Source organism: Ischnura elegans, chromosome 7 (assembly GCF_921293095.1).
Source record: "Ischnura elegans chromosome 7, ioIscEleg1.1, whole genome shotgun sequence".
Taxonomy (NCBI): Eukaryota; Metazoa; Arthropoda; class Insecta; order Odonata; family Coenagrionidae; genus Ischnura; species Ischnura elegans.
Window position 1 is genome coordinate 111,282,026 of NC_060252.1, and position 17,940 is coordinate 111,299,965.

The 17,940-nt window shown below is 39.0% G+C and overlaps 2 protein-coding genes across 7 annotated transcripts in view; one reads left to right on the top strand and one right to left on the bottom strand.

Moving 5' to 3' along the window:
- Positions 1-3,033: 3,033 nt before the first annotated feature.
- LOC124162703 (septin-2) lies at positions 3,034-10,916 on the bottom strand. Its single transcript, XM_046539312.1, has 9 exons — positions 10,791-10,916; positions 10,413-10,530; positions 10,176-10,318; positions 9,909-10,102; positions 9,589-9,700; positions 9,307-9,499; positions 7,733-7,860; positions 6,081-6,254; positions 3,034-4,228 (listed from the first exon to the last, which is right to left on the bottom strand). The coding sequence occupies exons 1-9, from the start codon at positions 10,818-10,820 to the stop codon at positions 4,046-4,048; spliced, it is 1,275 nt and encodes a 424-aa protein (XP_046395268.1). The 5' UTR covers positions 10,821-10,916; the 3' UTR covers positions 3,034-4,045.
- A 233-nt stretch (positions 10,917-11,149) lies between these two features.
- The window catches only part of LOC124162702 (neurobeachin), a 1,312,932-nt gene continuing 1,306,141 nt past the window's right edge, over positions 11,150-17,940 (top strand). For all 6 annotated transcript variants that reach the window (XM_046539305.1, XM_046539311.1, XM_046539306.1 and 3 more), the window contains exon 1: positions 11,150-11,310. In XM_046539305.1, coding sequence (XP_046395261.1) covers positions 11,152-11,310 — 159 coding nt within the window. In that variant the 5' untranslated portion in view covers positions 11,150-11,151. The remainder of the gene's footprint in view (positions 11,311-17,940) is intronic.

The window sequence follows — 17,940 nt, forward strand, 5'->3', positions numbered from 1 at the left end:
AGGAGAGAATATCAGGAACTTGTGGACATTAGTAAACTGGGACATAGTACATTAGTGAACACACAGGAGATTGAAAGTACTAAGACTGTTGAGGAAAGATAGGATAATATTAAAACAGGAATAGTCAAAGTGGTGGAGAAGTCAATTGGTTACGTTGACAGTAGAAGGATAAAGAAGCCGTGGATAACGGAGAACATGATAAGGGAAATGGAGGAGAGGAGGAAGTGGAAGAACGTGGACACAGAACAGGTCAAAAGAATTTAAAGACAAATTAATTATCGATTACGGCGTGAAACTAAGAGAGCAAGGGAGGATTGGTGGGAAAGACAGTGTGAGGAAATGGAAAAGTTTCAGAAGGAAGGAGAGGGAGGCGCGTTATATGGCAAAGTTAAGTCATTATCGGGCGGCAAATGTAGGCAAACCATGCCTAAAATTAAGGCTAAAGATGGAAGGATGCTAAGTGAGCGAGAAGAGGTACAGAGTAGATGGAAGGAATACGTGGAGGATCTGTATGACGGAAGAAACAGGCCGGAGAGATTGAGTTCAGAGGATGAAAGTGAAGTGGAGGAAGATAATCTTGGTCCGGGGATATTAGATTCAGAAATAGAGAAAGCACATTGTGATATGAAGGTCAGGAAAGCAGTATGCGTGGACAATATCCCGTGTGAGCTTCTGAAGAATCTAGGGAAGGAAGGTAAGAAAAGGTTTTTCGAACTAGTACGCAGGATCTATGAGGAGGGATGTTGGCCGGAGGATTTCGTGAAGACGATTTTAATGCCGCTACCGAAAAAGAAGAAAGCTGTGGAATGCAGAGATTACAGGACTATTAGCCTAATATCGCATGCAGAGAAAGTGGTACTAAGGATATTGAACAGACGAATGGAGGCGAGGGCAAACGAGTATTTGGGCGAAGATCAGTTTGGTTTCAGAAAAGGGAAGTCAACTCGTGATGCAATAGCAGTAATGAGGTCCCTCGTCGAGAGGAACCTAAAATATGAGCAGGATGTGTATGCCTGCTTAGTGGATTTTGAAAAAGCTTTTGATAGAGTGAACTGAGTAAAGTTAATGGATATTCTCAAGAGAATAGGTGCAGATTGGAGGGATAGACGACTGATTTGTAATGTTTATGGCCCAGACTGCACAATGGACGGTAGCAGACAGAGAATCTGGGTGGGCAAGAATGGGACGAGGAATGAGGCAAGGCTGTCCTTTATTGTCACTGCTCTTTAACGTGTACACAGAAGAGATGGTAAGAGAAGTGTGGGATGAGTTAGAAGCTGGAATAATAGTGGGAGGAATGATGTTCAAATCAGTGAGATTCGCGGATGATCAGGCGTTGATTAGCCAGTCAGCAAGGGGGCTTCAGGCTCTAGTGGATGCATTATATGACCGTTACGAGGAGTATGGGATGAGGATTAATCACAAGAAAACTAGCGTTATGCGGTTTTGTAAAGCATCACGAGCGAGAAATGTTAGATTTAAAATAAAAGTGGGTGATGAAAAACTTGAGCAGGTTGAGCAGTTTAACTATTTAGGCAGTATGTTAGAGGAAAACAGATACAGTAGTAAGGAAATTAGGAAGAGAATTGCATTAGCAAAGGAGGCGTTCATGAACAGGAAGGAGCTTCTGAGAGGATCGTTATGTAAGAGTTTAAAGAAAAGGTTAGTGAAGAGTTTGATCTGGAGTGTAGCGCTCCACGGTGCAGAAACGTGGACCTTGAGGAAAGATGACGAGAAAAGAATGGAGGTATTCGAGATATGGGTGTGGCAAAGAATGGAGAGGGTGAAATGGACGGAGAGGAAAAGCAATGTTTAAGTGCTGGATATGGTTGGCGAGGAGAGGCAGCTTTTAGATGAGGTACGGAGGAGACAGAATGTATGGATGGAGCGAATACTTAGTGGGGAGGGGATGTTGAAAATGGGGTTAGAGGGTAGAATGTTAGGGAAATGAGGGAGGGGAAGGAAAAGAATAGGATTTTTAGATAGATGGAAGGTGAGTAGGCCTTACAGTGAATTGAAAAAGGTAACGCTGGAAGGAAAGGGAGGCTCCCAGATCACTTCTTTAGTACTCCATGGAAACCTACCTTAATCGGTAGAATACTGTAATAATAATAATCATCACTGAAACCTCTCTATTGTGAACCTCCACACATCAAATTGCCCAAATTTTGGTCCCCTCCATTACGATGTTAAGAGGCTATACTGTACGTACTATTTCTTTCTTGCTTCATCCATCTGTACATACTATTTCTTTCTTGCTTCATCCATCTGTACATACTATTTCTTTCTTGCTTCATCCATCACATTTGACTTCCTTGGTAGGAAAAGTCTATCACCTCTTCAAGCTTATGCTTTCCTAGACTCTTCTCTTTTGCAGCATACCGATATCTTAGTCTTCTTTTTGTTGATTTCCAGCTGACATCTGGCCGTTGCTCTTTCCATAATTGTCAGTCTTTTTCAAATCCATTTGTCTTGGCCATGGCTGCTATTTCATCAGCAAATCACAGCATACTAATATTTTCTCCGTGGATATAGACACCAAAAGCCTTCTTTATTTCATTGATGGGTTTCTTGATGTAAACATTAAAAATGACGGGGGAACGTGTACGCTGCCTTGTCTCTCTCCTTTTCCCATTCTTGCCTCTGTACAGTTGGGTCTACATTTTATTACAGCTACTATTTTTTTATTTACCAACACTTTACAGCTCTACGATCGTTGTGGAGCACTCAGATTCCTTACAGAATTCTAAGCATTGAATTCCATTCCACGTTATCAAATGTCTTCTCTAAATAGACAAATACTATGAATGTCATTTTTTTCTCCTCCATCTTCATGATATTCAAATAATCCCCACATGAATATTTCAAAAATGTTAAGGATATCAGTTTATTTCAACTATCGATATTATTTCATGACGTAATAATTAGCCGTTATCACTTACCAAATGTTAAAAAAATTATGGAGTGGAAGGTAATATTTGACTTAGTTGCAAAGGCCTAGAGTCAGGGAAAGCATATGTAAATAAAACTTAATTGCAATGAAATATTTTATCATTTTTTACAAATTTGTAACTCACTGACAGCTTATTTTGAACATGAGGTTTTACTAGGTTGGCGACAGCAGGGTTTGCTTGCAAACACAACCATCATCTTACCGCTTTAATTTAGGTTAAGCATATGTATTAGGAATACCAATCCCCTCCATGACTCAATTGAGAGTACATACATATTCATTTACATAGGTATATTCCAATGTTTGTTTACTCAAAATACACTATTGAAGTACTGAACATTAGTTTAAATTGATGACTAAAATAATGTAAAGATGACTTCATAGGGAAATAGAAAAGAATGCTTCATGGCTAAGCATATATCATTTGCAAACATTTTGCTTGTTTATGAAATGAAAAAAAAATTCGAGAGCTAGGTATAGAATACAAATTTACTGCTGTGAAACAGTGTGCATAAGAATCATTACAACATAAACACTGAGGATAAATAAGACAAGTAAAGTTTGACAAATACTTATTTTGGAAGAAAAATCAGTGTTTCCATAGATAGAAGATAGCATTTCTAATTTCATTCCTGTTCATACAAAGTTAAGAGAGCAAAAAAAGTGCTACATCACCGTGCAGCTAGATTCAAACCTGGAATGATGGAAACAAGGAAGACACCACACAGAACCCACATTACAAAAACGCACACGTGGGACCAATAAATGCAGCCTTACCAACTCCCGCATTGAATTTCCAGGAACAATACACAATATAACATTTGCTGACCCGTCACTTCACAATTCTGAAGGATGCCAATCAATATTAGACCTCTATAAAACTCTGCACCAATTCAGTGAGAGCATATAAAAACTAATAAAATAATCAAAACTTGTATAAATAGGTATCAGACATTTCCTTAAAACTCAAGTGGCCTCCTATGGACAGCATTATACAATTGCTTAATCTAGTGTTATACACTTTTATTTCTCAATGTGCAAGATAAGCAAGTAGATCTTCTCCCACGACTTTCAATTAGTTGGTAACATGGATCACTTCTTCTTGGTCTTGCCCAGGGTGAGTGTGTGATGACTGCTTGTTGTCATCTGCTGCTGCAACTGTTGTTTCCGACGATTGAACTCGATCATTTCCTCCTCCAGCTTCTTTCTCGAGTCTTCCAATTTCTTCTTCTCCTCAGCATGGTCCTTTTTCAGCTTGTCAAACTTGGCATGCAGCTATAAGGAGACAAAAGGATGAGTTAGGATAGAATACAGAAAATGCTAAAAGTACAGTGCTTCTGTCAAATTAGAATTGGCATCTTATCTGAAGGCTTATAATTTGGGAGCCAAAGAGAATACCATTAATTCAATTAAAAATGTTATGGATGAAATTGAGTTTTTATCCCATCTGAATGTCAACATTTTACGATCATAACGTCCATCTATTTCTTCAAGGGGTTCCTGCTCTATTCCACCTTGTATTTCTGTGTCCGTTAAAAACTATAAGCGTGATCTGATATCGCTTTCTGACCTTTCACTGAGAAGCCTTTTTCAGGTCAAATGACAGCACAAAAGTTCTTAACAGGGTTCCCACTCTTAAGTAAATTATAAAATTCACGGTTTTTTTTTCAAGGTTTTATAGGTCAAAATGTTGTCCAATTTACGGCCTGTAGATAAGCCATTTTAGGCAGAAATATTGATGATGTAACAATCACCGGCCGTACGCTAACTAAAAATTTATCAAACGCAACAGAATGAATGAATGAATGCAAATGCAGCAATGAAAGTGCTATCTCTTATGACATCACCTATCGTTAATTCAGCTCCCGCTAAAGGTTGTGAGTGGGAAAATGGAGGGAGCAGGGTGGTAGGGAAATGAAGAAGTGCCTGATTTTTCACCAGGTTTAATGAACACTTTGTTTGCCGGTCTTCCAATCACTGGCTCAGGATCAATGTGTCGTCATGGCAAATGGACCAATAATTGCGCTTCGAATACACGCGTGCAGGTTAATGCGTGGACAGTATCTGCACGTGACTCGGCCTTCAAACATGATCGACGTAACGATTTTTCTTTTGATCTATCTATCGTAGTTCTAAAATCAAGTTTGAGAGATTTTTAAGGTTTTATGATGAAATTCACAGCTTTTTTCATGGTAGACGAAATTCAAAGCTTACTCACAGTTTAAAGGTTTTCACGGTTGAGTGGGAACCCTGTTTAGGCTGGAGAATAAGGGACATGCTGGTGTTTGTACACACCAAACTCATGCACACCACAGTTCGAACAAAACTGAAATATTCTATCCAAATGCAAACGCCCATGCAAATGTGTCTTGGCCTGAAACGAGCCCTGGTTTCATCGTTTGGGAGGATAAATAATATTATTTTCCCCCAAGAATTTCCAAAAGGCAATAATTTCACAGTTAAAGATTTTACTTAGCAATACTCTTTTAAAGATTTAAAAGAGAACAAAAAGATTACACAAGAGAGTACAGAAAAGGATTAATAATGGACAGGAAGAGTTACATAAGAAGAACTAGAATGGAAAACAACACTGCAAATTATGAGGAGTATTAAACAATCACATGAAACATTAGAGCAGGGAGAGGAAGTGAGCTACAGAAAAGCTATAGATGGATTGATTTCAAAAGGAATATAATCTGAGGTTTCAGGCGAGATGGAGTGGAGAGATTGATTCGAAACGGTACATAATGAAGAAGCAGGAGAAATTTCCACAATTTTAAATTTTATTGGTACTACCGGTTTCGCTTTACAGTATCATCAGGTCATGATGATGAATTAAGCGAAGTACCATTTATTTTAAAATTGTGGAAATTGCTACTGCTTCTTCATTATTTCGAAAGGATATGAAGGGCTGGACTTAAATGATAGTATTCTAACAGCATAAATGATGAGATTATTTACTAATGACAATGACTTAAGACAAATACAGGCTGGCCACAGCTCCTTGATAGCTCAGTCTGCATAGAAATGATGAACATCAGAAACTTAAATAGGCCTCTATTTATGGCACAATGGAAACAACATTTTCACAAAGCAGTGCATATAATTTCCCATTTAGCACACTCACCTCTTTTTCAGACTCCTTCAATTCTCCTTCTTTCTCTCGAACTCTCACCACAAACATCTGCCGCATCTCATCCTCCTTTTGCTGCAGCTCAAGAAGGTGGTTGCTCCTCTTCTGCTCAAACGTTTGCTGGAAGCTCACAGGCTTGTTGTCAGAGTCGACATCACTGAAGCCCATCTGAAGTGAGTGTGAACGAACAAGAAACACATTAACACCACCTCAAATGACTAAGGGGAAAAAGTTTATCACAAACTGATCCACTTCAAGTTCTCTGTTCATCAAGATAATCATAACATACTATGGGTGTACTTACTGAATGAACAAATAAATAAGTGGACACAAAGGTAATGATTCTCTCGCATGAAGAACCTAACTCTGATCTCATTACATTGCGCTTTCGATCAACCATGCCACCGTGAGCCTGCATCTTAGTATTCATGCATGTCTGAACAATGGCTACAGCACAATTGAAAAAAACTGCTGCTTTAAACTGGCCAGAAGTGGACATGGCAAAAGAAATGTGAAAAGTTTCCAAAGCACTTCTCTGAGATAAAGAGAATGTACATTATCATTTCTTTAATGAATAATATAATTAAATATAACACTACTTAACTACAGGGTTATAAGGCCTTTGTGAAAGTTTCTACTTTTTAAAACCACTAAAGCCCCACAGAGAGCAGCGGCTAGGTACTTAGAAGGCAGCATAGTTATCATGGTAGTAGTAGTGCTATTGTTATTTAGGGTGCGTCGATCGCTAGGTCTTTTTGCACCACTACTATATCATTTGATTCTGATATTTCAATGGAAATACTATACAAAGAAAGCCATTTACATGTACATTCTGACTTCGTAAAATGTGTGAGTTAACATAAATTTTATTAAAAGTACTTATTTCCTTGAGGAACCGCTGGGTATTGTTTAAATTGGTACGGTGGTCCCTAAAAGGGATTCTAGGTCTCCCCCTAGATTAATCCGTCACCCCGTGATGCGGTACTTATCACATTCTATGAGGATATGTCGAATACCTAATGGGCATCTACAATCATCGCATTGGGGAGGTTCCTTATCTTCAGTGAAGACATACGCACGAGTAGAGTACGAGTGTAGTATACGAGAGGTAGTGCCCTATCCTCAACCTTGTGATTACTACCTCCTCTCTCCCATTGATCCGGGAAGAGGAGGGCCATGCTGCTATGCCCTTGATGCCATGGAGTTTGTTATAATTTAAAGACCTCCACGACTCCCTCTACTATTCCAGTACAGCATATGTTATCATGGTAATGAGGATGCATGTCACATGAGTACGATTTTTTCAACGATATTAATAGTGAGTCAGCAACTTGATGATTGCCATAAGATGTTTAATGCCACCACAGTGACCTAACATTAAAATACAAATTAAAACAAAAGGAAATTGAATCTTGTTCACTGAGAATCGAAGATAGCTATCTTTCACATAAAGAACATGTAACGTTAGATAAAAGTTGTCATGACTCATTGTTCAAATGCTTTAAGCTCATGAAAAAGATGTGAAACACAATAAAATAAACTGTTATATTGCCAAAACGGTGACCCCAGGGTTGGCATGATCACAGTACAACAGAATATATGACTATTCAACAACTTTACTGAATTATGGATCATGATAAAATTACCTGCTCCAATCTCTTCTTCCTATACAACTCATAATGTCGACAATGAGTTTTTTCACGCATATCTTCCATGTTTGTACGAATCAGCATCTCACGCAGCTTAACAAAATCACAATGAGTTTCATTCTCCACTGCAATGAGACAACAAGAACATTAAAATTTTAACCGTGGCTAAAGCATTCAGGTGAATTACATCACTACAAGCAAAAAAAAAACAAGCAAAATTGGAAGAAGTAACTCACTTCCATTGAGTACTTGCTATCTAAGTACAAATACTGATCTACTATAAAATATATATAAATACTTATACAACTTAATGTATTAAATAAAACATTAAACATAAATACTGATAGTTGAGTTCTCAATTGCTTTCAAATTTCTGCAACATCCACTTAATGACATTTTAATTGTTCTGACCATAAGGTATTAGCAATAAGGGCAAAACGGCTGTCATCAACAAAGAAAATACAGAGTAATGCCAAAAACACTGGGTTCATTATTATTTGTTAATTTTACAATAACAAAATTAAGAAGTATGTTTAAATAGATGCTACTGGGACCTAAACAAGCTGCAGAGCAGCAAATTACTTGGTAAGAAAACCAAAATCAGAATATATAAAACTATACCACAACCTTTAATACTCGGCAGAAGTGAAGTTTGGTCGACAGCAAAATCGAAAGAAAATAAGCTAATAACCTAAGAAAACAAAATGCTATTCATGGAGCAGGAGTTAGGAGAATCAGGAAAATTGGAGAGAGATTTATAATGATTTGAATATATTTGCAACAATAAAAAAAAAAAATCAGATGGCTGGTACACACATTGAGAGGGGACGATGCTAGTATGATAAAACACGTTTTTAATGGTAGACCAAAACTAATTTGGAGTGACCAAGTACTGCTGGATGTAAGAACGAAGAGTTTAAGTAGAGATAGAAAATGAGGGAAGGCAGGGAAGAGTGGAGGCATCGAAATGGAGTTGGCAAGGCCAAAAACTATGTTGGGTTCGCAGGAATATAAGTAATTACGTAACAGTAACTTTAGTATGCATGCAAACAGGTGAAATGGCTACATGAAGTTGGGCACAATTAGAGCAGAAGAAAAGTCTTTTAACTAGAAGCTCAAGACGTGGAGAAATATCCGTTCAATTAGGACCTAATTAAGGCCTCGCAACCAGGTACGTTAACATGTATGTAGTTATAACTTCATAAGTGAACTATTCTGGTGGACCACAATAGAATTTGCACAAAAGCATGAATTAAATTAGAACATCTTATTTTCTGTTCATCCAGTGATACATATTGGGTGGTTGCATTTTGGAGTCCATGCTTTCACGTATCGAGGCAATTGTTGATGCATTGTCTGCAAGCCTTGAGACATCTTTATAGTTTGACATATTTTTACTTTGACATTTATATTCATATTTTTATAAGTGTGCACATAACAGAGACTTTGAAGGGCAATAAATAATTACTCAACTTCATTTGCATGCATAAACTTTTCTTATAGGTGATAGTAACATCATACGTAACATATAAATTATAAAACAAACAAATAAAAAAGTTCCCAAAACATACCTTGCACAGTGCCCCATGGATATTGCCGGGATCGCATCATCTTACTTCCTACTTTCACGAAGTCAGTGCTGCCGACCACAGCAAATGGAGTATGGCCATTCATAGTGGTATTCATTTCTGAAACTGTGTCATCGTCGGTAGGGAATTGATAAATCTGCACACCATTGTTGCTCAACTCTGACATAATTTTCGTCTGGAAAAGAACAATTACATTGAAATATGTTCCAATGTAACATACTTATATTCTATGAATTAGTTTGCATGGCTATTTCCATGACATACCTTAAATTTCTGCAATTCAGTTTTAGAGATTGTGTCTGCCTTGGCAATAATGGGAATGATATTAACTTTGGAATCAAGCTTTTTCATGCAAACCAAATCGATGGACTTCAACCTATAACATAAAAGGCACAAGCAGGGAGGTCATAACATGTATAATGACGATGTTAAATAATGGAGATACGAAAACCTTCGTTAGAGGGAATAAGAAACGCATCACCGCAATGTATTAGGTCTAAAGACACGGACATAGCAAAGGGATATGTACGTCTATAATAAAAGCTGCTTGCAAATTTAAGTATAATAACACCCTATGTACTTACCCATGACCTGTGGGACAAATGAAGTAGAGACAAACATGGGTTCTGGTGTCGTGATATGTTGGAAGAGAACGCTTAATCTTCAATTCTTCTTGCAAGTACGCTTCAAATTGGGCGTCAATATAATCCACTACTGCCTTGAAACTATCTTCTTTATTGATTTGATCCCCATAACCGACAGTGTCAACAATGGTAAGCTGTGAATGGAATTTTAATGAATGACACATCAATTGTACACAAAAGAACAGAGAATCCAAAAACCAAACGCACCTTGAGCCTGACATTGCTCTCCTGCAGCTCATATGTATGTGCTTTTAATTTCACCGTGGGCAAAGTATGTGGCGCAGGGGTAGACTCAAAGCTTGTATTGAATAATGAGTCCATAAGGGTTGATTTCCCCAGGCCAGTCTCTCCTACAAGAAATATGCACATATAATAAGAATCTGACAATACAACAACAGAAATAGAATGAGCGTATAACATCATACAGCCATAAACATTCATTACCAATGCAGAGAATGTTGAAAATAAAACCATTTTGCACGGACTTGCTCACAAGCTGATCCGGTAAACTGTCAAAACCCACATGACCAGATAGTTTGAGATTCCGGATGTTGTTACCATCCTGTAATATATTCACGAAATCGAGAGACAAAACATTAGATAATTAAGAAGATAAAACAGACAAAGATGACGCATAAACCGGTGAGTATTCAAACATATTCCTCTCGAACTGGGACAACGCCCTTATCTGTTTTCTCGTCTTCATGTCCACAGCATTACAAATATCTTAACCGTTACATTCGGTACTTATGCTGTCACTAAAATCAATAAACTATAAATAAAGCGGTAATACACAAGAAAGAATTCTAAGTTAAAACTCACCTGAGGCTTACATGTCTCAACCGCAGCCATCTTTGAATGTTGACAATTGCTCTCCGAATGTGATAAAGCGTTTGACTGACTCAGGTTTATTTTAAAAAAGAGATTATATTGCTGAAATACTTATTTAGATGCTGAATAAATAATAAAAGTTTTAAATTGCTACTCTAACATATATATAATCTCTAATTGAAGACTTATTGTATCTCCTTTGACTGATTGTAAGCAACCATTCTAGTTTTCAATATGGCAGACGTACTAGGGTGTGATTATAATGTAATGTGGTGAAAACTGTGCTGAGGTGACCCGTAGCGGAGATAATTACCATTTCCGGCTACTTTACGTGTCCTAAAGCTGATGAACCATGGCTGATTCACTTAACCCTCCTATTAGTGATATTAAAAGACCAGAAGATGTGGTGAGGATGGCAATGAACGACAACTTGAAGTTTGCAGTGCTAATTGGCTTGATAGAAGTTGGACAGGTGTCTAACCGTGAAGTTGTGAACACCGTACTTCATTTGGTAAGTGTATATGCCTTTTTAACCTTATACATCAATAATTGCGCTGTTCCGTTTCGTGTTAGTTGACGTAACACATGCCGTGCGAATTCATGCGCACCTGTCGCGATTTGTTTCTGCACGTCAGTGGGGGTTTGGTCATTTGTCGCTGTGCATTAAATTTACCCAGTTCAACAAAAATTATTTGAGAGGGTTGTTTCCTTGCACAACGGAGAAAGAAATGCTAAGTTAAGGTATCATAAGCTGATTATCTTTTAGTTGTCGTCGCCCCGCGGTGGAAGTAGCAGGTAAAGTCAGTGTGCGTGTACATGTTATCCCGAAAAGAAATTGCGATCCTTGGCGTGTGCCTAGTAATACTCTTCACTGTTTACCAGGTTTGTCTTCGCTGTCACCGTTTTCGTACCGCTGAGGTTGGAATTGATCGGCTACTGCAAGTGCCAGTCTACTTCCGGTGTTGACCTAATGCCGGTGGGGATCGCATGGGGGTGTGTCACTCACTATGTTGGCTGAGGGAGTTGTTCACGTTGGGTGTTAGTGCCACCGTCTTGTGGCGGCCAGCTGATCATGGGTTTCTGAGGGGTGGGCTGCCAGTCGCTTCTTTTCGGAGGCTCCGTTCGCTAAAGCTACTGAGCTTTTAAGCGTTCTGTTTTGCTTGTGGGAACTCAAGTCAGTTGCTGGTGATCGCGGTTCTGTCATTACTTACAGTCAGTGAGCGAATAGAAAAAAAAGGTTCGTGAGAGTTCGGTTCTTGGCGATAGAATGTGGTTGTTCGGAATAGCATTTCCAATAAAAAATTATAATGGCGTCATGATTGTTGAGTACCTGTTTATCCCCGTGTGTTTTTTTTATTCGCTCTGGAAAGGACGCTCTCTGCTTAGGAGTTGAAAGTGTCCTTTATAACGGAATTTTAATGTGTTATCATGACCAGGAACTTCTCTTTTATAACGTTTAAGAAGCTGTTATGATGACATACCCTTGTTTGTTTTGTTGCCCAACCACTCGGGCGAAATATGAGTGGCGTTGAATGTTTCATGCTCAACTGTGTTGGTTTTGCCCCGTGTATGTTACCTGCCCTTTGATGCTTTAGCCATCGCATCCCCTCGCGCCTGGACCCTCTTTGGGTGTCTTAGCCGCTGCTTAGAACACCGCAGTTCTCCTTAGCCTAAGCCTTTTTCCCTCTCTCCCCCGCCCTCGCAAATTATGCCATTGGTGAGGAAGATTTCGCGAACAGCAACCACACGATTTAATGGTGCGACCGCGGTATGGATACATCAGGGAATCTGTGAGGGATAAGCCTAAAAATCGGTCATTACGTATTAGAATAGAGGTAGGCTGTATGCCAAACTGAAGAAAGAAAAAAGGAGAAGGAAACGTTAGGATGAAGATTAGTATTGCAACGTCGTTTTCTATGAAAGCGTTCCGTAAGTGGTGTACGTATTATATTCAATAATAATTCGAAAGAACAACGGGATTGATGCTGTAAGGAGTAGTCTCATTCTTTCCGCGTATTTTTTTTCTATTTTTTTCGGATCCATCCTTGACTCACGAGGGGACTTATGATACGACAGAAATGGAATTCATCTCTATTTGTGTTTTGTTGTTAATATTACTAGATTTAAATGAATTTGTAAGCTTAGTATTACTGAAGCTTCATGCTTAAAAATTGCATCAGCGAGTCTTGATTTGGGAGAGGGATCAATTTCTAAGTAAATTTAGAACTCATATTTACCCCTGGGATTTGTGCGAAAAAATAAGTGGTTATTATTAATGTGTGGGAAGTATATCTGAGTGGCGTTATGTAATGGTAGGGGAGGGAAGAAAAGATTAATTCATCGTGTGTTATTTTTTTATCATCAGTATTTTGCATGTATTACGTAAAACAGTTATAAAAAAATCTTTAGTTTACATTCTTAAGTAAACCATTGAAGCTTACTTATCTCTGAAAGAGAAATTCAAAATTTTAACTTTTTTGAAAATCTCGTTTATTACGGTTTCGGGCGTCGGCGATGCAACGGATGTATGTTCATTTATTGTCGCTGGCCAATTTCAATTCTCTGATGCTTATTCGTCACCCTATTTCATCGCACATTTCCACTACGACGTTCTCCTTTGGATGGATTCGTTTGAAATGCAACGGGCAGAGGCAAAGGTGTCGCTATCCGCTAGCTGATCAAAAATTCTGCTTGCATGTCCGTCGACTGCATCGCAATTTTTGTCTTCGAAGCGATAATTTAGTTGACATCTCTAGTTTTTGTCGCCCATCGTAGCGGTGTCTTTTAGTCGGTGTCCTCCTGCGTCGCTGAAGAACATATTTCCCTGCCTGCATTATCATAATAAGTCAAGTCTCGGCGAGTCAGTCGTTGTTTTGCAGGCACATTTCATGGAGTTCTTGCGTTTGTGTTACTTATTCATTACAAAGTAATGGGATAGTCACGGAAGGTTATGAGGTGTATTGTCTCTTAGCGGCGAAGTCATGCTACTTTTCGTCTTATGCATGAAAAAGCATAATCTATTCGATTGGTGATCATGAATAGCAAGATAAGTTCGCATCCGCCGTCACATTATTTCGCTCTCGTCCGACCGCTCCTTGAATATGCAGCGAGTATATGGGATCCGGTGCAGAAAGACTTAATCCGCGAACTGAATAAAATACAAAGGAAGGTTGCGCGTGTCGTCAAAAACTGCTACGGGCGTACAGACAGTGTTACCCAGGTGTTAAGCGAATTAGGCTGGGAGCCGCTGGAGACTCGGAGGCTGCGCGCTAGGCTTAGATTGCTTGAACAATTGAGAATGGATATCTTTAAGAGCGACACAGAGAGCATAATATTAGAGCCACACTATATTTCCCGGTCCGATAGAAGCGATAAATTAAGAGAGATACTTTGCCGAACGGATAGATATGGGAATTCGTTTTTCCCCCGAACCATAAAGGACTTTAATAAACGCTAGTTCCAACTTCGTAAGAGCACTTCATTTTTTTTAAGCTGTAAACGGCTGGTGTCCTAACAACCCCTGCCACACGCCTTTTAGGCGGCTTGCGGGGTATTATGTAGGTGTAGATTAGCGATGGTGAAAACAAAATGAATTGTCACGAGAAAAATACTCGCTGCTCTCGACACGAACCTCGCACCGCAGTCATCACATTGTCAGCAGACTACTACGCTGTCTTATCTGGATCCTTTCAAATTTTATTGCAAATTGGGGGTTTATAAGAAGGACGTCGTTATGCACTATTGATGAGAAAGCATGGGGAATAGGAATCTTAAGAAGACCACAGCCGTTCTGAAGGCATAAAAATACTTCTCGCATTGAGCCCCATCAATTTTCATAAAATTTCCACGACAATAAAGGAATCACATGGTGACTTAAATCTCCTGCCCAACTGCCCAAGAAGACGCCTCCTTCGATTTTAAGTATATCTTCACATAATCCCGCTTGCCAACTAAATGACACTAGCATATTATTAGGTTATTTATGGATAAATGGTGATCTAAACAGCCACTATTGTTCGCGGAAAGTGTGCTTTTTTCAAACTTTTCGTTCTCTTACCTTAAGCATAATGTTCCCTTTCTGACCGTCATGCCTTACACCATTGTTATTCATATATTTTTGAATGTTTTTAAGTAGTCCAAAAATATTTCTCCTTGGAAATTTGTACTAAGTGTGTAAATTTAGATTCTGGATCCTCATGATCCCAACCTCATGGCGATTAAATTCTCAAGAATGATGTTTCAAAGCAATCCATAAGCAAGTGACATTGTTAGCAGTCACGCGCTCGTGTGCAAATACCTATGGAGGAAATTCGCTGCAACAAATATTTTGGCTTGCATATTTCGATCCCGTATCTTCCGATTTTCGGCTTGGTATGCTACCAGTTACTATTATTACCAGTAACTTTTAGCCAGTGGAACTTGTCGGGAGATTCGAGTTCGAATCCTGGTAAAATGATATGAAAAGTAAATGATCGAAATTTTCGTTTTGATTTTAGGCGTTTCACAGGAGTTAAGCCCAATTCATGTCAACTCAACTTGAAATATTGTTAACCAGACGAATTAATGACATATTGCTTCTGTTTAGGCACTAACGGGAATAAATCGTGAAATCGATTTAATAGGACTTACGCTAGTTTTTATGCTTCGCGATTGATAAAATTGTTTTTATGTTCCTTTACATTGATAAATTTAAAGAGAAATTCGAGCTCATTTCACTATTGAATGTTTTAAGTCGAGTTACGACATTTTAAGTTGTGGTCAACCAATAGATGGTCAATTTGAGTTACCAATTCCTCAATTGCTCCATGTTGTGTCGAGTTAAGTTGATGTTAACCAGCCATGGTATTTTAATTCGAACGCTTTGGACAGTGAGGGGAGAAGGGTGGTCCGGAGTAACGGGATGATTTTATGACTTCCCCGGCAAAGTGCTCGATCTTGAGCCTGTGGGCTGCCCGTTGTCACAGCAACCCGGCGTGCAGCCTCTCAAGGGTGCGGGGTCAGTTTTCCTTTTGGCGGATATTCACCCCCCCCCCCCCTGCTCTGTCTTCGGCAGGGCCACGAGGGACGGTGACTATCCCTCAAGGCTGTTTGACAGGCGTCGTCGTCGTCGTCTCGGGTTCCCTGCCTCCGTCCGCATTCCCCAGACGGCGAATCGTCGTCCGCCTCGACACCACCCCCGACAGGCGCCTCTCAAAATGTCCCCTCCCCCGTGGTGCTGCTGGTGACCCACTCGGCCTGCCTCTATTGGCCTGACCTCGGGGGCGCATGCAGGGTGGTGCGCTAGGAAATTGTCTGGGTGTTCCCGCGGATCCTTGTACATTCGGGAATCACTTGTGAATTTCAATTGAACCGCAAAAAACTTCGAATTTCCTGTTAAAGTCGGGAATTTTAGTTGTTCAATTTATGTTTTGCAAATTTTATTTTTAATATCAACTGCGAAGACAGTGTTGCATGTATATGACGTGGCGAGCAAGGGGACGAGCGTAATTGTGAAAATTCAGTTTTGAAACAGAGTAAGCAGAGAATATCCAGGTGAGACATTCACCCTGCTTCTGGTTTTCGTCTTCTTAACACTCCTACGTGGAAGTTTTTCCATTGATTTGCTTCGAAAGTTATTTAGCCCATGGTGCCTCTTTATTATTTCTATTTACTTCATTTTATAAATTTATGGCTCTAGTTGGAAAAATCCACAGTATGAATAAAACTTATAAAAAATATAGTCGGTTCGCAAAAAACCGCGATAAAATTAATTTGAATTTTCAAAAATTTGTCCTAGAGCATCAGGAATTTTTCTGATAATTATTTTTTTTTGCCTTTTTTGAACGCCTTGCTTGGGCGAGGAAGGAATGACTGGCGATGCTATTATTTTGGAATCTATTTTGATTTGAGGAAAATGGAGAATACGAATATAGGCGTGTACGGCTTCACTTCTTCAAAAATGTTTTTATAGCGCTATTTTAAATGTTTTATAGGGCACCAAATTAATAGTCCTTAATTGAATAGTCTTAATTATAGTACCAAAATAGTTAAGACTTAAAGATAATTGAACAGGGGAGGTGGGATGGAGAGGTATATGATCGAGGAAGTGTTGGAAGCTCCGGAAAACTGACGCAGCAATCAGGATATCGAGTAGCGAATAACTTCTGCAAAAGAGACGTGGATTGATGAGAAGGAGTTTACGAGAGGAACGATGCGTGAGCTTAGTTTCAACAATTTAACTGAATTCAATCAGGGTGGAACGAATTAATTGTTTGGGAAGCACACAGGAATACGGACTCAGAAGTGAAGATATCAGTAAGAAAATGGCTTTGGCGGAAGAGGCGTTTATGAATCGGTGAAGTGTTAACGAAAGGATGATTGTGTGGGAGGGCACATTAGAAGAAGAAGATTTTCCGTCTTTAGTCCAGTAGTCCACGTGGTAAGGGGTGGAGACGTGGACGCTTAGAAAGCACAACTAGGACAGACCCGCGACTTTAAATATATATGGATGTTGGATGACGATGGAGACATTAAAATAGACGCAGGGCAAAACGAACAAGGTTGTGCTGAAAGTTGTTGATATGAGGAAAAACGGCTAGAGTAGACGAGCTGAAAAGCGTAATGGAGGGATGGAAGATTGACTAGCGGGGAAGTTGTAGAAGGAAAAGACGATTCCCGACTTTAATGGAGGGAAATTAACTTTATGCGCAATTACGATATGATAAAGGGATGGGGAATGGCGAGGATGATTGGCAAATATTTTGTTGTCTTCCACACAAACCTACTTCAACTTGTAGATAACCTTTAAAATATTTAGTCCTGTTCCATATAATTTACTAAGGTATAGCTCTATTACGATACTGATTAAATTTTGTTGACATTAAATTTCAAGATAGCATTAAAAATGTTTACTATTTCATTTTGTAAAAGCGGGCTTGTCAGTGTATATAACTCCTCTAAGTTTTATATCCGTGTGGAAAGCCTTAGAAATTGATGCTGCTGTTCAATTGATGTCTTTGAAATCCATTTTTTTAGATATAAAAATATAGATTGTGGCGGTTAGATGGGAGAAAAAATGGAAATTGTTTTTGGTACTTGCTATTAGTTTTCATATACGGCTATTTTTTTATTTTATATTTTAGCCCTACAAGATCAAATTTTT